The sequence below is a fragment of the Gadus macrocephalus genome, chromosome 7 (assembly GCF_031168955.1).
Source record: "Gadus macrocephalus chromosome 7, ASM3116895v1".
Lineage (NCBI taxonomy): Eukaryota > Metazoa > Chordata > Actinopteri > Gadiformes > Gadidae > Gadus > Gadus macrocephalus.
The window spans coordinates 22,120,354-22,141,781 of NC_082388.1; the positions used below are offsets into that span (position 1 = coordinate 22,120,354).

Genomic DNA, 21,428 nt, shown 5'->3' on the forward strand with positions numbered 1-21,428 from the left:
AGCTCATCCTAGCTGAGTGTTGATGTGTCCCTGAGCAAGACACTTAACCGTAACTGCTGTCGCCTTGCATGGTTGACTCTGCCATCGGTGTGTCAATGTGTGTATTAACTGATGTAAGTCTGCTAAATGCCCTAAATGTAAATGTAAATGATAGGACACCATATCAATCCTCTCTACCCGATCGGCTGTCTCCCCCAGGTGGTGAGTTGCTGTCACTACTGCGTGGTGAGCGGTTGGGACATTCTCGATGGAGCGAATGTCATGTGGTTCCAGATTGTTGAGGAAAGGCGCCTGGAGTTCATCTGTTTCGGCTCACAGTCCTTATACTATTGTGTATTTGTATGTTAGTGTAGTGGGGACTCTGTTTGAAAGGATAGACTCTAAGGGATAATTCAGCTCAACCATTTATAACGTTAATGGCTTAAACAATCTAAATCCATCACTCTTTAAGTTAAGTGTGTCTTCTTTGATTCAACACGTGTCACTGTCTTGAACAATCAATATGTTCATACAAAGTAGGCCTACATGCCAAATTGACAGATCACCTCTCAATAAGGTGTTGGGAGTCTGTAAGCAAGCACTCAGGCCACCAAGACACACCGCCAGGTGTGTTCCACACACAGCCAGATGTGTCAGACACACAGCCAAATGTGTTACACAAACAGCCAACCTACTAAATAGAAAGCATTTTTAATCCTTGACACACCGTTGATCATGTTCATTTCAGACATATTCCCAGGTGGCTACCCCTCTCTAATTTGGTTTCTACACTAATCTATATATTTAGAGGCCTGCAGATGTCAAACATGATTTTCCACCAACCTATTTAAGCATGTCAAAACAAGATTTAAAAACTCCATCAGCCGTATCCCAGCTCTATTTGTAAAAACCTCTTCAGAGTTTGTGGGCCAGTCCGCTTGTTTTGGAACTTGCTGTTGTGAAGTTGTCCTCGTGGATGACGTCGACAACTTGCTGAGCTGTGATTGGCCGGTAGTGTGGGACATCCAGAGTTCAAGCTCCGCCCCCACCATCAGCTCGTCTCGTACCTCGTCCCTCACCACGCACAAGAAAGCAATAGAGGAGATCGTCTCTGAATGTCACCGCTGGGGACAAGTGGATTTATTGGCATGTTCTTTACGGAATTATTGCGACTTTCTGATTGAAAATAAGCGATTCTATTGAATGTGGGGTGCAGACGTCGCGGCCTCATATCATTGCGCAACTGAATCCAGCTCGACTTATTCCTCTACTACTGGATGAGCTAGCTTTTAGCCAGCACGCTTTTTAAACGGGGCTGGTACGCTTCAAGACCACTACTCATACTTGGGAATCGAATCGGATTGGGGCGAACAGAAATCGTGCATTGCTTTGCATGCGCCACTGCAGAAGGACTTTCCAAGCGCGACTTTTTTGCATAAATTCTACCTTTTTGAGAGGGTACATGGAAACCAGTTAGAACAAGGAAGTCTTGATTAACTTTATAGCTTCCTTATTAGCTAGCCATTTGCTAGCCGAATAGCTATTACAATTTGTGTATTGTGGCTGCAGCTGAGGTGGTCGTACAGCCCAGCCCCCAATTGAATAGGTTGTGAGTGCATTGTATCGATACTTGGGCCGTCCAATCTTGCATAGTAAACGGCTCAGTGTAACACAATTACCGTAGTGGCTAGTGTAAAGTCTACGTTTAAAAAAATAAATAAAATGATTCCCGACAAAGCTCCGAAGGACGACGTCTTCCATGCAGCGGAGGATCTGAAGGCGAAGGCTCACGTCCCGAGCTTCGAGAAATACAAGGAGCTCTATGAGAAATCCATAGAGAACCCAGATGGTAAGCAGGGCTGCTTTTGACATGTCCACCACCACCGCCACCAATGCATTTGGGGAGGAAAATAAATACATGGGAAAAGTGAAGACGACAGACAGGGAAAATGTACGGATGAAACCCATTTTTATATGATATAACCTTGCAGACTATTCAACGTGTTTCAATGATCAAGCACTTACCTGTCTATTACTCAAAGGCATAAATACGAGGCATTAAGTACACCACCATACACCTGCCAGAAGATTCACACATCTTTCTGTGAGTCCATTGATAGGCAATGAAGGCTTTACAATCTCATCTACCACAACACTCTAATTCAATTTTTCTCTTCCTTTTATTCAGTTGTGTATGTTTAACGTAAATTAGCTCTATTTAGATTGGTCCGGTTTGATATCGGTTTAGATGGACATCATTGATGTGTTTTATTTCCTACGGATGATTTAGCTCTGTAATCAGTGCTTAATTTGTCAAGTGGGAGCTCCCGGAGCGCTGAGGACGAGTAGAAAAAAAGCGGCGGGGGGGGGGGGGCGGGGGCTCTGGTGGGCGCTTTCGAACAACCCACACTTATTTAGTCAACATCGCAAGAAATTAGCCTACTAAAGCCTCGTGAATGGGGATGTACCCAGAAAAAATAGTAAACATATGTTAGGTTGGAGAGACACACAGCCACACGTTATAAAGTTTACCGTTGTTTACTAACAGTTGAGGAATAATGTCATGCACTCGCAGGTGCGTCATTGAGTCATTGTATTCTCAACACAACAAAATACACCAAGTCCTTGAAAATGGATCTCCGTCGCATCAAAAGATGAAAACAAATAGATAGGCTACCTCATAGATTATAGTAGGCCTAGTTAGAACAACAATCTGGCATGACAACTTGGCCACGTTAACAAATAGATACATATTATTAACCAGAACAATACCAGAATACCACAAAAACCATAATAATAATAAAGTTCATTTTGGCCTTCTTGCCCCTCTTCTCCGCAGCCACTTTCGCTAACTCCTCGCAGATTTATCACACATCACTCAACCGACTCGCGTCACTCCAAGTCCAACCTCTCTTGCTGCACATCTGAACAAAACACACACATGCACACAGTATTAGCCCCACACACACACACACACACACACACACACACACACACACACAGACACACAGACACACAGACACACACACACACTCCAGATCCAGCTGGCGGAGCGCACGTCAGAGCTTCCGGAGCGCGCTCCCCCTTGCTCCCCCTCAAATTAAGCACTGTCTGTAATATATCTTCATGTGAATCATGTCTCTCCCTTGTTGTCCTCCAGAGTTCTGGGGAGATATTTCCAAAGACTTCTTCTGGAAGACCAAGCATACAGGCCCCTTCATGGACTACAACTTTGATGTGACCAAAGGGAAAATCTTCATCAAATGCATGGAAGGCGCCTCCACCAACATCTGCTACAACCTGCTGGACCGCAACGTGCACCATCGCAAGCTCGGCAACAAGGTCGCCTTCTATTGGTCAGTAGGCATCTGAAGGGATGAACCATATACCTTTAGTGCAATATGAATTAGAGTCGTACCTATCCAATCACAAAACACTGTTGACTTTATGTAGACATTTTTTTTACTGAGCTCATTGGATGGAGAGTGCGCATCTCAGACTGAGATGTGATGGTTATGTCAGCGTAACGGGTCCCTTGAGATTCTACACTGCAGCTTCCATGTAGGTAACAGTTGAAAAGTAAAATTGTATTGGAATTAGTGTTATTCTCATTGTGCAGTGTCATGGCAGTTTCTTTGTGAGATATTGCGTCTAGGACTGTTGTCAATAGTCTCCTCTCTGGTAGCCTCAAACACAGTTTTACAGAGCCTTTCTCTCTGTAAGGCTTTCTGTTTCGGCATTTTCTCCGTAAATCAAGGGGGATCTATCTCACCCTGCGTTCCCCCCAAGCAGATATCTTTATGAGAGGTCACTGTTTTCTTTTGACCAGTTTGCCTCAGGCAAAGGTTAATCCAAAAAGGGGCTTTATAACACTAGTTAAACGATGGTTAGATAATACAAGGAATAGAAAACCAGGCTTAAATGATTAGATAGAACCCACGTATGAGTTATTCCATTACAGCAGCAGGGCACGAACTCTGCTCCATCACTGTGGTGACTGCGGTCTGTTGACTCATCCACAGTCTTAGAACACCCTCTGTGGGTCCTTCCGGGGGTCTCTCTGCACTTTGATTCGGCCCAATCGGAAGTGAGGTGCCGTACAGCATCCGTCTTCTCAGATTGTGTTTGTTATTTACAGCGTTTGGCCGATGACTCATGGGCTTCGGTCCTACTTTACCCTATATTTCACAGTCCACGCCTCGTTCAATTGTCGACTCAATTACATTTTTTAATTATTATTTTTTTTATTTTTTTTATAGCTCTGGCCTTTACATGTGGACAACGAGATACCGCTCAAGAGATCATGTGCGGGACTAATCTGATAAAACAGTGTTCTAATGGAAAAAATTGAACAGACTTTCATTCTTTAGAATGAGCTTTTTATTCAGAGAACATTGATTCAGAGCATTTATTTTCTTAATAGAATTGGCCCCGGGACCACCAGTTTAATACGCCTGTTGCGACTTTGGGCCTGTCATTTGTGTGTATGGTCTCTGTCATATGTGTGCTTGCATGTGCGTTTAGAGGTTTGATTTTATGCCTGAACCCAGCACGCCGCAAGCCCAGGGGTCAGTTGTAGAAATGTCCCCTTCAGTTAACCTCCTTGTTATAAAGCATGTTTTGCCATGTTGTAATCTTAAACCATTAGTATCAATCACCTTGGTTGATACAGAATAAGGTTACAACACGGTGCAGTGTTATAAAACATGTTGCATTGTTGTAACCTTAAACCTTCGGTATCACCCCAGTGGTGGCTACAGAATTAGGTTACAACAATGGTACATTGTTATACTACATGGCTCCGCTCTCAGATTGTGTCAATCTCCATAGATTTCTGTCATTGAGGTTTCTCTGTAATCCACAAAGTGTGTGTGTGTGTGTGTGTGTGTGTGTGTGTGTGTGTGTGTGTGTGTGTGTGTGTGTGTGTGTGTGTGTGTGTGTGTGTGTGTGTGTGTGTGTGTGTGTGTGTGTGTGTGTGTGTGTGTGCACGCACAATGGCATTGAAAGCTACCAGAGAAGAGGATGATCAATGCAGGCATTGTTCTAAACAACCTGTCCGTCTTGCTGTGAGTGACTTGAATCAGTCGAACAGGCAGACGGAAATAGTTTGGATGGTAGTTGCCAATATTCCACTCTGATTGACTCTAATATTTTTTAGAGTCAATATGTATATTCTTTAAATTAGTCATAATTCTACCTTGGTTCAACAGTGAAGCGCGTAGTTTACCTGGGGCCTGAGCGTGTTATGTAACTCACTTCTTACTTTACTTCACTTCTCCTTTTGTGGGTAGCCACTCCTCTGTTTGCCTCGGGGGAAGCAAACGTGTTCAACTCGAAAGATGCAACGTACCGGCCTGCCACTTATTTGAATGTCTTGTGTGTCTGTGTGCATGCGAGCGTCCCTGGCCAGCTCATTTGTATAGTCAGTCTTGGTACACTACTGTTTGGCCACAGACGGGAGGCCAAACAAATGCAAGGAGCAATAGCTGCATAATGACCAACCTGTGTACTAGCAGATTCTTATACAAAATCATTTGTACAGTTTTTAAAATATTGCTTTTTGAGGATACAGGATGGTTTATATTACCTCATCCCTTCTTCCACCAGCGTAACCTATGTCTGCACTGACTGTGAGATGCTCGGACGAAAGCCATCGCCATATTGATTGCATTGTAATGGTTCATTTGAGAATCAGCAAGGAAGAAATCTTGAAGAAATGCATAGTAGGAGATCCCTTCTTCCAGGGATGGAAGAAGGGATCCCCTACTATGCGTGTGTTTCTTCTCAAGATATCTTCCTTGCTGATTTATTCAAGTTCTTTCTTTGGGTAATCGGGGATGTCATAAATATTTGACCTGTTATGCCCGTTATGAGTGTAATGGTGATTAAGGGATTTACAAATAATATTGAATTAAAGAGTATCAACAGGGTTGATGGCTTACTTACCACAGTGGTAGGGGGACTTTGAGGACATGGAAAGAAGAAGGAGGAGGTTGGGAGAGCAACTGACATTGAGCAGACAGACAGACTTGATGGCACTCCAGGGCTTGGGTCATAGTGAAAGGAGTGTGTAAGCAGACAAGCAATGAGGTCATGTATTGTACGGTCTCTGCATCACACCAAGCCATTTCCCTTTCATGCGGATGGCTAAAGAATAAGCCTTACACATCTAAACTAACCCTAAAACATCTAAACAACCCCCCTTACCCTAACTCTAACTCATCTCTAGTAGTCGTCCTAACTCATCTATACTAACTCTAACTCATCTTTACTAGTCCTAACCCATCTATATTAACCCTAACCCATCTAAACAAACCCCCACTATTCAACTATACAAACTGTAACTCATCTGTACTAAACCTAACTCAGTCATAACCCATCTGAACCAACTGAAACCCATCTAAACCAACTCTTAACCATCCATACTAACCCTCACCATTTTAAACTAACCCTACACCATCTATAATAACCCTATCCCATCTATACTAACACTAACTTCTCTGCCCTATAGACAATTTTGTTGCTTTCTTAAAATCTAAGTTTCACAAAGAGTGTACCCTCTAATCTGACCTGCTTCTTTTACGGTCTTAATATCCTCCAAGTCGTCTACGTTATCTACACTGGCTCCCGTTGCCAATTAGGTCATACCGCCGTTTAGAACGTGTCCACTCCTTTTGTCCTCTCCCTCGTCCCTCTGTCCTAAAGTAGCTCAGCGCAGAGCCAGGCAGGCTTGGAACTCAGCCGTATGTATTCATGTAACATGGCACCGTTGTCAGAAGCTATCGCACTAGCTGCTCTGTAGATGTCGGGGGGGCCGGCCCAGTCTAGGGCCGGCTCAGGGCTGCAGGGCCACAACATGACAAACCCGAGGAAAACCTCTGTGGTGAAAATGGCCACATAGCGTTCCTCATCTGAAAGTTTGTTGAACTGTGTGTGTGTGTGTGTGTGTGTGTGTGTGTGTGTGTGTGTGTGTGTGTGTGTGTGTGTGTGTGTGTGTGTGTGTGTGTGTGTGTGTGTGTGTGTGTGTGTGTGTGTGTGTGTGTGTGTGTGTGTGTGTCGCCCAAGTACGGTCATCTGAGGTGAACAGGGCAAGTAATGGCATTGTGAAGCCGTCGTTTGTGGTGCTCATTCCGAGGTTTGTTTGTGGTTGTCGGATCCAGGGAAGGCAATGAGCCCGGGGATGAGATGACGGTGACCTACCGAGAGCTGCTCCAGAGGGTCTGCCGCTTCTCCAACGTCCTCAAGTCACAAGGTGGGTCGCGGTGAGGCCGTGTCCGGAAAGTCCCACCCCCCCTCCCCTCGCTGTTTACATGACAATGACCGTCCACACCCAAAGAGTTTTAGAAAGTCTCTGATCGTCCACACAAAACACAAAAATGCTTTCAAGTCAGCTCTCACATCGGCATTCCAGGCCAGTAGTTGGTGACGACGAGTGCTGCGAATCAGAACGCCACCCAAGAATGATCATTACACGTGAAACATGATTCCATTGCTATTCACAAAACGAACCCCCTTAATGCCTATTTCATGTCTATATATTGATCCTCTGGATGATTGATGATGATGGCTCTTCTTTATCCTCAACTCAAGGTGTGAAGAAGGGCGACCGGGTCTCCATTTACATGCCCATGGTGGTGGAGCTCGTGGTGGCCATGTTGGCTTGTGCCCGCATCGGCGCGGTGCATTCCATCGTTGTGAGTGTTCTGCGTGACTAGGTGGACGCTGAATACTGCCCCAGTAGTGATGTGGGCTCTCGCCGGGGGTCTACTGCCCTTGTGCTCATGTTTTGCGTGTGTTCTGCAGTTTGCTGGTTTCTCGGCGGACGCGCTGTGTGAGAGGATCCTTGATTCCCAGTGTTCGTTGCTCATAACCGCCGGTGAGTGGAGTGGTGCACGCAAGACACAAATAATAATTAAAACCACACCCATTTGTACGGCTGCCGTTGGGAGTTCACTTTCAGAAAGGTGCTGCAAGATTGTTCAAGAGGTCAACATTTTTGTTCATTGAAATTAGCTTCGTTCTACCAAAGTAGAAGGTAGAAACTGAACCATTCATATTGTTTAGCTGAACAGGATGGATTACAATGGATGGATGTCTAGACTCGAAATACACGCATGCACACACACACACACACACACGCACACGCACACGCACACGCACACGCGCGCGCGCACAAACAATCAACCAAATGCCCCTCTATGCTTCACCGGTTAACTGTACACAAACATAATGCACAAATGTCCATGCACACATTTTATCTCTCCAGACTGCAACGTCACTTGGTTGTGTTTTTTTTTTTTCAACTCATGATGATAGTTTTATCAGTGTTGTTGGGAACCCATAAAGGTTGATTCAATCGTCTTGTAATACATGCGCATCAAAGTCCGAACGGCCTCTATTCTCCGCTAGTATTTAGTAGGACTTCAGTGACGCCGGCCTGTTTATCTCTGTGGACTGTTGTCCTGCGCTACAGCCATCAGATACTGCAGGAGTCTACGTGGATTGTATACGGCATGCACACATGGACGCAGCAGGAAGTATCTCCCCGACTTTATAAATAATGACCATTGTTTTCTCCCTGGCTCTCAGACGGCTTCTACCGGGGAGATAAGCTGATCAACCTCAAGCTCATTGCTGACGAAGCGCTACAGAAATGCAGAGACAAGTAAGCTCAGCCTGCACTCGCGCACACGGGATATAGGACAACACTATAGCTTACTGCGCGCTACATAATGATAAGAACTTTAATTGAAATAGTGCGTTACAGCTAACCCATCTTTACTAGTCCTAACCCATCCATATTAACCCTAATCCTATCTCATCTTTACTAACCCTGTCTCATCTACACTAGCACTAACCCATCTATACTAACCCTTGCTCTTCTGTACTAACCCATACATCTATACTAACTCCAATCCCAACCCTTCTAAACTAACCCTAACTCATCTATACTAACACTTACCCATCTATACATACCCTGTCCCTTCTAAACTAACCCTATCTCATCTGTGCTAACCCATACCCCTCTATCCCAACCCTAACCCTTCTAAACTAACCCTAACTCATCTATACTAACCCCAATCCCTTCTAAACTTGCCCTGTCCCGTCAAAATGCACGGGACATCTTCAGTGTTGCTGTGTGGAGGCGATGGACGGGGGGGGGCCGTGATAACCACCGGCCCGGTCTGCTTGTGTCCCTGCAGAGAGTTCCCTGTCGGCAGGTGTATCGTGCTGAAGCACCTGTCCAAAGAGACGGAGCAGGCGCCGCCGGGCTGCCAGTCTCCCCCCGCCAAACGCCCCTGTCCTGACCTACAGGTGAGAGAGAGAGAGAGAGAGAGAGAGAGAGAGAGAGAGAGAGAGAGAGAGAGAGAGAGAGAGAGAGAGAGAGAGAGAGAGAGAGAGAGAGAGAGAGAGAGAGAGAGAGAGAGAGAGAGAGAGAGAGAGAGAGAGAGAGAGAGAGAGAGAGAGAGAGAGAGAGAGAGAGAGAGAGAGAGAGAGAGAGAGAGAGAGAGAGAGAGAGAGAGAGAGAGAGAGAGAGAGAGAGAGAGAGAGAGAGAGAGAGAGAGAGAGAGAGAGAGAGAGAGAGAGAGAGTGAGTGAGTGAGTGAGTGAGTGAGTGAGTGAGTGAGTGAGTGAGTGAGTGAGTGAGTGAGTGAGTGAGTGAGTGAGTGAGTGAGTGAGTGAGTGAGTGAGTGAGTGAGTGAGTGAGTGAGTGAGTGAGTGAGTGAGTGAGTGAGTGGGTGACCTCCTTGAAGGACAATCAGTCAGTGTGCTTTGCGATGACCGTCCACCAGTTCTGCCTGTACATCCTGTATTATTCACCCGCCTCTTAACTCTCATGTAACTCTGTGTCCTCTTGGGTCTCTTGGTGCTTCAGTTGTACCGTTTTATTGTGCATATGTTTTTTATTCTTTCCCTTTTTGTAACCCTTCTCCATCGTAACCCCCCCCCCCCCCCTCCCCCCCCACCCCTTCCCCCCCCATCTCCTCTCCAGCAGAACAAACAGACAGACAAAGTTAGGAAAACGCGCCCCGTGCCCCAGGTATTTTATTCACCACCGCGCCCTCCCCCTCCGACGCTCCTGCATGGCAGATTGTACCCCTCGACTGAATCCTCAGGGCCCTGAGGTTCGCCACCAGCACCTCCACCTCAGGGTTTAAGGGCATATAGGATATAGGATTCAATCTATCAGTGTACCGCTCCTAATTCACAATGAAGAGTAAGATCTGAATGGAGCTAATACAAAATAATTGCCTGCTCAACAAGAAAAACTGTTGGTACATTTTGACAGTAATCCTTAGAACGAAAATAACCTGGGGATTTTGTGTGAAGGGGCGGGGTACAATTTCACATTTGATTATGGTCGTTCTCTTGTCAAAGTGCAGGAGCACGGCAGATGTAGCTGTGTGTGTGTGTGTGTGCGTGTGTGTGTGTGTGCGTGTGTGTGTGTGCGTGTGTGTGTGCGTGTGTGTGTGCGTGTGCGTGCGCGCTTGCGCGCCCGCGCTTGTCTCCCTGTCCTCAGTTCCACGCGTGTCCCAGCTGTTCACTATGCGTGTGGTCTTTCTTAACACGTCGCTGTCTCTCTCAAGTCCCGGCCAGGGAATTCAAGCACCTCATAAGTGCTTGAATTCATGATCCAATATAGGCCCTTCCACGTGCACTACCTGCTTGAGATGGTGTGTTTGCGCATGCACAGCCACACACGGGTTCAACGACGCAGCCACACATACTGTCCCCGGAGCAGAATCAGGTCACACACAGGGTCGCATCCCGTCTGAAACGTTTCATCCGTCGTCCCCCGCGCACCACCATCAACAACCCGCCTCCCCTCGTTCTGAACACTGTTTGTGCCCTCATGTCCTTCTAGCTAGCTTTGATAACAACATCTGTGCTGAGCTAACTCTCCTATGTTTTTTTCAAGGATGTGGAAGTGTTTGACCCTCCAGTGCTCCTTTATATGCTCTGCGACTGATTAACAATGATTGCTCATTGTTTGGTTTGTGTGTGTGGTTTTCTGCATTCATTTGTGTTTACGTGTGTTTCTGCTCGTATGTGTCTGCGTGTGTGTCTCTGTGTTTTTCGGCGCGTGTCTGTTTGGGTACATGTCTGCGTGTGTGTCTCTGTATGTGCCGGCTTTCGTGTGTCCCTGCGTGCATGTGTCCCCGTGTGTCCGGCTTTGTGTGTCTCGTCCCAGGTTCCCTGGAACCCGGATGTGGATGCGTGTTGGCACGCTCTGCTGCGCGGCGTGTCTGACGAGTGTGAACCAGAGTGGTGCAACTCGGAGGACGCCCTCTTCATCCTCTACACCAGCGGCTCCACGGGCAAACCCAAGGTACACGCACTCGCACGCACGTGCAAAACACGCAAAGGCGCACGCACACACACACACACGCGGAAAGAAACACGCGCAAAGACACACGCACACACACACGCGCGCAAAGACACACGAACGCAAGTGGAGAACACAAAAACAAGCCAAGACACACACACACACGCACAAAGACACACCCACGCACGCGCAAAGACACGCAAACACGCGCAAAGACACACACTACCCCAGCAAAGACACGCACACGCACAAAGACACAGCCACGCACACACAAAGACGATACCCCAATAAAGAGCACCAGTACAGACACTTTAAGCAGCCTTGCGTGGCACTCGAAGCCCGGCATGTTGCGTGAGGCGTCTCAATCCCCCCCCCCCCCCCCCTCTGCCCCCTGCAGGGCGTCCTCCACACGGTGGGAGGGTACATGCTGTACACCGCCACCACCTTCAAGCTGGTGTTTGACTACCAGCCCGACGACGTCTACTGGTGCACCGCCGACATAGGCTGGATCACGGGCCACTCCTACATCACCTACGGGCCGCTGGCCAACGGGGCCACCAGCGTTCTGGTGAGTCATGATGCCGCCGCCGCCAGGGGCGGCGGCGGTGGAGACGCGGCACTGTTGACCGTCTTGGGTGCACTCGGGTCGGATTCGTCCTTTGGAGATGTTTGGTAGTCGACATGGATCACAATGGAAAAAAAATGTATAATATGAACTAGGGCTAGTCTGTTACCGTACATCACGTACAACTGAATACCCTCAGTTGTATTGTCGACAATATATTGGGTCAATTGAATTCCTAAATAAAGAATATTACATAGATAATCAATATTAACTTGTTTAATTCAAACCTAACATGCTGCTGAGGATATACCGTTTTTTATATTTTTAATGTTTTATACGAATTGGATAATCCATACTGCGATGAAACTTGTCACCGACCCTGTGTGTGTGTGTGTGTGTGTGTGTGTGTGTGTGTGTGTGTGTGTGTGTGTGTGTGTGTGTGTGTGTGTGTGTGTGTGTGTGTGTGTGTGTGTGTGTGTGTGTGTGTGTGTGTGTGTGTGTCAGTTTGAGGGCCTGCCCACCTACCCTGACGTGGGCCGCATGTGGGACATCGTGGACAAGTATCACGTGAGCAAGTTCTACACCGCCCCCACCGCCATCCGCCTGCTGATGAAGTACGGCAGCCAACCGGTGCAGCAGTACGTCTCTACACCTGTCTGTCTGTCTGCCTGCCTGTCTCTGAGTGTCTGTCTGTCTGTTAATGCTGTCGAGCTGGAGTTCAGTTATTCAGGTCTTAAAGTGTAACCACACCAAACCAGCACAGTGGCCACTCCAGGTTTATCCCATCACGGTCGTTATTATTACTAAAACCTTTGCAATACTGTCCCTGTGACCAAGTGCTTTACAACCAGACTGCTCTTAGTCTCACTGTATGTGTCCAGGACACAGGTGTTGTGTTACTACTGATAATTCCGCTGTCTCAACAAGCAGGAAGGGTTGCATAAGAAATGTAGACCACTCTGCCTTTCTGTTATTGAACGTGATCCATCCCAAAAGGTTGTGAAGAACATGGCTGTGGTACAAACCTGAAACCTGAATCAGTGGGTGTACATATCAAGCAGGGATCCCTCGCAAACATCCAATACGTGTCAACATTCAGACTGCTGAGTGCGTTGTGCCTTACCTGTAAAAGGAAACAGTCGAGGTCCAAATATGGTCGTACAATGGTTATATTTCCTCATTCTCCTGGGTTACAAAGGCCTCTATGTCCAGGTACAAGGGCTATAGTGTTTGTGTGTGTGTGTGTGTGTGTGCGCGCTTGTACAGACGCTCTATAACAGGGATGGGCAACTTTCATGATAAAGAGGGCCACATTTTTCATCATAACCATCGGAGGGCCACATGACTGCACACTTCAACTAAACGTGAGCTGAGAGAAGCTACACAATTTTGAATTTGGTAGATATGATTTCCTGTATTCTGGTGCATTTTGGGGATGGCCACTACCTAAAAATTCATCCAGAATCATAACCTATGTACGGTATGTTAATTGAACCAACATACATTCATTTCATGTTTTCCATGCTCAAACAGCCACATGAATGGTCAGTATTTTTATCAGTGCAAAGGGCTCACATACATCATCATTCAATGAAGTCAAAATACTGAAAAACAGTGGCCCAACATTAAGTGCAACAACTCAATGAACTCAAACCCAACAAGCAGTTGTAGTAGTTGTAGTGGCGACTTAAGTGGATATCTTTAATGACTGATATCGCTTCTAAGCAAACTAGACGCATGGGTTTGCCTTCGAATTCTATGAATTCTTCTCATCTTTCTTGACCGAGTTTTCTGTAACTCGATCAATTATTATTATTCTTTTTATTTTTTATTTTATTTTTTTAATTATGTGCGGGCCTGACTGAGTGAGGACGCGGGCCGCACGCATGCTGCCCGCGGGCCGCCAGTTGCCCATCCCTGCTCTATAACCATAATGTGTGTGTGTGTGTGTGTGTACAGGCTTTCTCTAACCATACTGTGTGTGTGTACAGGCGCTCTCTAACCATACTGTGTGTGTGTACAGGCGCTCTCTAACCATAGTGTGTGTGTGTGTGTGTGTGTGTGCACAGGCGCTCTCTAACCATACTGTGTGTGTGTGTGTGTGTGTGTGTGTGTGTGTGTGTGTGTGTGTGTGTGTGTGTGTGTGTGTGTGTGTGTGTGTGTGTGTGTGTGTGTGTGTGTGTGTGTGCAGGCGCAGCCGTGCGTCCCTGAAGGTCCTGGGGACGGTGGGAGAGCCCATCAACCCGGAGGCGTGGCAGTGGTACTACAACGTGGTCGGGGAGAAGAGGTGCCCCATCGTGGACACCTTCTGGCAGACCGAGACGGTGGGTACTACTGCAGTAGTCTACTGTTACTACTGCAGTATTACTATACTATACTATATAAAGATCACCTTCTGGCAGAGGGAGACGGTGGGTACTACTGCAGTAGTCTACTGTTAGTACTGCAGTATTACTATACTATACAAAGATCACCTTCTGGCAGAGGGAGACGGTGGGTACTACTGCAGTAGTCTACTGTTAGTACAGTACTGTTAGTCTACTCTTAGTACAGTAGACTGCAGTATAATGGCGCGTTTCCACTGCAGGGTGCGGAACGGATCGGATCACAAAGGTGCGGGTCGGATCGCGTTTCCACCGCCAAAAGTGGGCGTGACCCGGACTTTGCCGTACCCGTTCCGGCCCCATTCTCGGGAATCCTCCGTTGCGGTACCCAAAACGAGACCAGACGCCTGAAAGGGTCCCGTGTAATTCTAGCTACACCCCCCCTCCATTGATTGGTCGACAGAATCGTCACTTCCGGGTGACGCGGGGATACAAACAAACGAACAGTAGCCTCGAGGTATTATTCTTTACAATTAACATGTCGCGTAAAAAGCTTGCTTGGGCGAACAAGGAGGTGGAGACGTTCGTCTGCATTCTTGGGGAGGAAGACGTTGTTTACGATGTTTACGTAGCTGCCGCGGCGATCGACATCCGGGCTACCACCAAGGGTACTGTCGGCAGTGGAAACGCGACCTCGGAACTGAGCTGGGCTATACCGCCCCCTCCCTACCGCACCTTTGCGATCCGATCCGTTCCGCACCCTGCAGTGGAAACGCGGCATAACTATACTATATAAAGATCACCTTCTGGTAGACTGAGACGGAGGGTACTACTGCAGTAGTCTACTGTTAGTACAGTACTGTTAGTCTACTGTTAGTACAGTAGACTGCAGTATAACTATACTATATAAAGATCACCTTCTGGTAGACTGAGACGGAGGGTACTACTGCAGTAGTCTACTGTTAGTACTGCAGTACTTTACTGTTCGTACTGCAGTATTACTATACATAGATCCGGTCCTGGCAGACTAAGGATGCGTCCGAATACTAAGTTTATACTATTTCTGTGCAGCGTGTACTACTTGACCGTTAATGTAGTACGTTCTACAGCTATGCGTAGAACGCTTCCGAACACCACCGAAACGCCACCGGACGGTTGGAGGTTACGTATTTCCCTTCTGTGCGATGCACAACAGATGCCTACAAAATGCCTTTTGTATAGCAGTCAAGTACGAGTATTCGGATGCAGCCTGAGACTTGCCTCGATCCTTTTCTAGTAATGAACTATCGGGAGAGCTGTTGGTCAAACAAATGTTGTAACTTCTCAAGCCATGTCGTCTAGTCTTTTTGTGTTCAGTGTACTTTTAACGGTCTATAAACCATGTGGTGTGATCGTCTCTTAGGGTGGACACGTGTTGACTCCTCTGCCTGCTGCCACACCCATGAAACCTGGCTCAGCCGTAAGTACAACCCCCACCGCTGAGACGGGCGCCAGTGTACAAATACCACCTTTCCTTTATGGGGTTCATGGGGCAATATTGAAGACAGTGGAAACTTTGAATCCGACGCCTGCCGGGTTTCTCCGTAGTCCCATCGTTGTGTCGCTACCGAAAATAGGAAAGCAGACATCGCTCATCCAGAAAGAACGATGAAAGTGGAGTGAGTGGCGGGAAAGGAACACCCACTGAAAACAGCCCGTTGTTTCTTATTTCCAGTGGGGAGGGACGGGTTCAGGGCTGGGAATCCCACTAGACGAGATGGGTTGCCCCACATTTTTTAATTGTAAGTTTCGGGATCTGTATTTTAATGACGCAATTCGTATAGGGATATAGCCCGTTTAAGAAGGATCAATATCACGTTGACACATAAGCACAGGTAGTGTGTCTGAAGGGTCTGTGTTGTTGCGTCTCCCCCAGACGTTTCCGTTCTTCGGCGTGGTGCCGGCCGTTTTGAACGAGTCCGGAGAGGAACTGGAGGGCCCCAGCGAAGGATACCTGGTCAGCCGGCTTTTCAAAATAATTGTTTATACTGTACACTTTTCCAATTAAAAGTCCTGGCAATTAGCCGTTTCATGCAGACTTGAAAAACTCTTGGATTTCTATATGTTAAGAAGAATCAAACAATCTTCCCAGAAACAAGGACAAGATAACATAATATGAACAGAGTTGGATAAAATCCTGAAACAATTTCGTTATTTTGTAAACCTGGTATTCAAATGTCAGTCCATGTAAACGAAAGGCACGATTTTAGCCTGGTGACCGTGGACTGTGTCCCCCCCCTCCAGGTTTTCAAGCAGCCCTGGCCAGGTTTGATGAGGACCGTCTACGGCAACCACCAGCGCTTTGAAAGCATCTACTTCAACAAGTTCCCCGGGTACTATGTCACCGGAGACGGTAGGACAACAATAAACTGACTAGATCTTATTCATACGGTTTGATCTATATAGCGCTTGTCTACAAACTCAAACACACACTCTTTCTAACATAAACAATCTTATCGATAGAGAGCCATGTCAGTATAGAGAAGGTCCAGGTGATCATGTGACAACTATGTTCTGACGTTCTGGACGGTTGCAGCACATGGTGAACAGTATGGTGATGTGGCTTTGTTTTGTCCTGTAGGTTGCCGTAGAGACAAGGATGGCTACTACTGGATCACTGGGCGGATAGACGACATGTTAAACGTCTCAGGTTGGTGTGTTGTGTGTTTGATCGTAAAGCTACTGTAGGTAATTTGGGAGAAGTAGGAGAGGGCAATTCAAGAAAATGAACAACCCCAAAAAAAATCCACCCTCTCTGTGGACCATTATCTCTCATTATCTTTTTTTTTTTCAACTTAGTTTTTATTAAGCATTTTTTGCAACAAAACAAAGATATACAGACAGAATAACAATACAGATTCAACTGTCGGCCCGACAGCATTATTTTGTCCTTATCGGAAATGTTGAATGGGTCCCAGAGGTCGTACACAACAAGTTTATCTATATGAAATTTTGTCATATAGTTTATAGCTACCGGAAAGCAAACAGGATTCTAAGATACCAGGACATTGACACACATCCTGTGGTGGACTATTATCTCGGTGTGTGCGCGTGTGGGATTGACAAAGCAAAATTGATCTCCAGGACCTTCACCCTGAAGAGGGTACCTTACTCATATTATTAACGGGGCATTCCACTCCCCATGAGCTGAAGGATGGCCATGTCTTCTCTAACGATTGAACACTCCAATGACGGCTATTCACCGTGGAACGTCAATCAGACCTCGTGAACCCCCACGACGTGCCTTCTTGTCCCCAGGTCACCTGCTGAGCACGGCTGAGGTGGAGTCCTCCCTGGTGGAGCACGAGTCGGTGGCGGAGGCTGCGGTGGTGGGGCGCCCCCACCCCATCAAGGGGGAGAGCCTGTACTGCTTTGTGACACTCAACCAGGGGGTGACGTACAACGCCGCGCTGGAGGCCCAGCTCAGGAAGCAAGGTGTGTGTGTGTGTGTGTGTGTGTGTGTGTGTGTGTGTGTGTGTGTGTGTGTGTGTGTGTGTGTGTGTGTGTGTGTGTGTGTGTGTGTGTGTGTGTGTGTGTGTGTGTGTGTGTGTGTGTGTGTGTGTGTGTGTGTGTGAGATCGTTCGTGGGGCTTTAGCATAAAACCAGAGGTAGGGGCGGGACATAGCTCGTCAAAAAGGGGGTGGGTTTTATCGTGCAGGGTAGAGGTTTGCCGCGATAAACCATCAAAAGCCAAAGCTAGCTATCACTCACCGTGCATTGATTACAGTTGAAAATGGAGCAATGTAATCAGATGAAAAAGGCGTCAGTTTTATCAACAATGCAGGGATGTGTCATAACTACATAATACAGCTGTATACCTGAAGTAAGCACCAATTTGTGGACAATACCCCCCAAAAAAAACATTTATTATTTTAAATCTACATCATGTTATCCCAGTAAATCAATGATAGGTAACCCAATTTGAATATTCTTCGTGTCTCTCTCAACAGTCCGGGACAAGATAGGAGCGATCGCCACTCCAGACTTCATTCAGAACGCGCCGGCACTCCCCAAGACCAGATCTGGTAACACAACAGCAATGATCCTTAACACGAGTGTGATGCTCATAGATATGGTGATGATGGTTGGACTGCTTTTATTATAATGAGCTAGATGGATGAGGAATGTACGACAAGGACTCCTACATTCTGTACTGCACATAGTCAATCAAGTAACACAGGTTATATGACTGTAAGGAGTCGTACAACGCTGGAATTATATAATACTTGAAATTATCCTGAAATTGCTAATTTCATATGAATATTGATAACCAAAACATGGTGAAGCCATTGTTAAATGTACGAACAAATATTGTTCCCTTTGTATTGGCGTGGACTTAACTGTGCACATGATAAGAGGGATAGGTGGTCCACAATCACTGCAGGGAGACAGACGAGATGGTTGACTACATCCCTGGTCTATCTTCTACTTTCCTCTCGTTCTTTCTTTTTCCTTTCATCGTTCCGCTACACTCTCTCGCTTCAGAGTGCTTTAATGACATGGAACACAAATTCACTCTGCGTCGTACAAAAGTGTAAATGTGCATCTGTCTCTCTGTCTCTGTCTCTTCCCCCCTCCTCCCAGGGAAGATAATGAGGAGGGTGCTCCGTAAGATCGCCCGCAACGAGCGGGACCTGGGCGACATCTCCACCCTGGCCGACTCCTCCGTCGTGGAGCAGCTTTTTGAGAACCGCTGCAGCGTCTGACCTCCTGTCCTCCAGGGGGCACCCATGCGCCTCCAGGGTCCTCCAGGGGGCACCCATGAGCCTCCAGGGTCCTCCAGGGGGCACCCATGAGCCTCCAGGGTCCTCCAGGGAGCCCCGACCCTCAGCCCAGCCATTGAGGGCACAAGTCATCAGGGCAGGAACCCAAGGGGAGGACGATGGAGGAGGGATTCCACCATTGGCCGCTTCTAGAGTAGAATTAGCTCCTAGACAAATTATGTGTTTCCAGTAGGACCTCCGCAGTGTTTCCGAGTGGGCAAGTTCTCTTGGGTCGCTTACAGGGGTTCCCACTTTCGACTTCTTTATGTAAATCTCGTGAAACGGGGGGTCGATTGCTCCGTTAAGGTGTGGACTGTTCCATTGCTCCAACAGGCCGGATGAACCTAACTGTTATGAAAACGGTATGCCTTCTTCCAGGTCATCTTGCTCCCATAGCCCTCAGAGAGACCTGCAGTATTGCTGTTGAAAGCTTTTTTTGCTCTTTTTTTTTTTTGTCCATTCACTGAAACGATTCTCATTTTTCAATGCTTTTTGTTGTGGGCTTTGTGGATATAAGGGGATTTTACTTTGTCGTAGGATGTGTTTGGTTTTATTTCCATCGCCGACTTAATGTTTGTTCACTGAAATCTAAGAACTAATCGAGTCCATTTCCTGCCATACTTTTACCAAATACTCACCCAGTATCTCAGTTTATTACATTGGTTGGTTCACCATGAACACTAAATCCATTTTTAACTTGCTCAATGTGTTCAAGGGGGCGAAGGATGAGCAGTGAAACAGAATCCGTTCTGCAAGGAAAAAAGAAAGAAAACAAAAATACTCTTGTACAAAAAAAAAAAAATCTTTTTCCTAGCCGTATCCTATTTCACAAAGTGGTGCTTTTCTCTCCTGGTGCGCCTCGCCGACCGAGTAGAGGCACACTCGGCCGGTCCACAACCTCAAAAGAACTTCACCCGGCGCCGACGCATAGCTGGGAATAACGCTGTGCTGAAGGGGAAGGGGTTTGAAACTCTCTAGCCACACACGTTGGGCTACCCTGGATCCTTGAGTCGTACAGGCTACAGGAGAATACATTGTACAGTCGTCGATTGTTGATGAACCAGATTTAGAACCGGGTAGAGCTATATCATTTAACGTTTGTTTGCTTTGTATATGTGTCTAAAAGTGCCAACGTATGCAGCTATAGAACAGGGCAGTGTGTGTATTTTGGTGTCTGGTGTGTTAATTTTGCCACTGCTAATCAAAAGGCACATTTGTTTGTATGAAAGAAATCAGGAGCTTAACTAAACAATTATTAATGTTTGTGGTATGTGTGTTCTTAATGTCGATGTGAATGCAACAGTAAATGTATACGACTGCTGAAATATGAATGCATTATTTTCTTAATGAGAATACCGATTGTAGGTCGGTAATATCTGTTGTCTGATGTGAAATGAATTCACATCTACATAGATACAACTAAATCTGCTTTATGAATAAAAACAGCACTACAATACTAATAAACCTCCACCAGAGGGCAGTGTTCTCCAAACTGATGACGGGGTAGGCTGATGGAGAGGGATATTGAAGGGATAGGAGTTTTGGGCCACTCACACTAGGGCCGCGGCCCCGTGCCCGAGCTCATTTGCATACTAAAGTCTAGAACGTTTGGCTAGTGTGACCACGCCATCCGTAATCCAGCACGGAGCAGCCCCTTGGCCACGGCACACTTGGGAGAGGTGCGCCGTCGCCAAAATACAGATGCTAATGAGATGACACGCACGGATACGCAACGTGAGCTGGATGACGTAGTCCTTGCGCAACCCTTCTTTATAGGTCCATGCCCTTCCCCACAATCTTTTTAAACAATGGCGGCAAGCGGTTCACGAGTGGGTTTACGTTTGTGCGATAGTGAAGTCGAGTGTTTACTTGAAATTTGGGCCGACGTCAGCATTCAGTCACAGCTGCAGTGGCGACTGGTCATTAGGGGCAAGTGGGGCTCGGCCCCACCTACTCTCATAAGAAAAAAAGAAAAGAAAATGAAAATGTAAAATAATTAATATATAAAAAAATATAATATATATATTTATATATATATATATATATATATATATTTTTTTAAAAGTAATCTCCTCAGTAAGTACTATAAAATAATAAGTTCGTCGATTTTATTTAATTTTTAGTCGACCCTGGCTTGCTTCTTCCGGCTGAGTTCGTCTGGAGGGGCAAGAGGGGCTCTAGCCCCACCAGCCCAATGCAATGTGAATTGGACTTGAAACATTGAAATGCGCATGCTCAGAGTGTCTCTGTTGAAGTGGACCAGAGAATGTCTAATATGAGCCAATATGTCCACCTAGATGTGTGACGCATAGATGAGCAACGTTTACTTCAGTCCACTGGGTAGGCTATAGTAGACTGATCTATCCAGCACACATCTAGGTGGACACGCCCACCTGTGATGTCACAATGCTGCACATTTTCAAACCTGCT

At 46.6% G+C, this 21,428-nt stretch overlaps 2 protein-coding genes across 5 annotated transcripts in view; one reads left to right on the forward strand and one right to left on the reverse strand.

The window, feature by feature from the left end:
* Positions 1-21,428, reverse strand: part of tpd52l2b (tpd52 like 2b) — a 234,190-nt gene that overhangs the window by 200,905 nt on the left and 11,857 nt on the right. The window lies entirely within an intron of this gene.
* Positions 1,012-20,323, forward strand: acss2 (acyl-CoA synthetase short chain family member 2). 4 transcript variants are annotated; one of them, XM_060055955.1, is made up of 20 exons: positions 1,012-1,828; positions 3,140-3,335; positions 7,140-7,231; positions 7,570-7,673; positions 7,783-7,855; positions 8,569-8,644; positions 9,183-9,294; positions 9,973-10,020; positions 11,173-11,310; positions 11,705-11,875; positions 12,377-12,510; positions 14,064-14,196; positions 15,599-15,655; positions 16,112-16,192; positions 16,480-16,588; positions 16,817-16,885; positions 17,494-17,670; positions 18,186-18,260; positions 18,820-18,978; positions 19,009-20,323. In XM_060055955.1, exons 1-19 carry the CDS (start codon positions 1,702-1,704, stop codon positions 18,939-18,941), a joined length of 2,094 nt encoding a protein of 697 aa, XP_059911938.1. In that variant the 5' UTR covers positions 1,012-1,701; the 3' UTR covers positions 18,942-18,978; positions 19,009-20,323. The 4 variants fall into 4 exon arrangements, with proteins under 4 accessions (XP_059911938.1, XP_059911937.1, XP_059911939.1 ...); XM_060055954.1 differs by having other exon boundaries at positions 18,820-20,323; XM_060055956.1 differs by having other exon boundaries at positions 9,976-10,020; positions 18,820-20,323.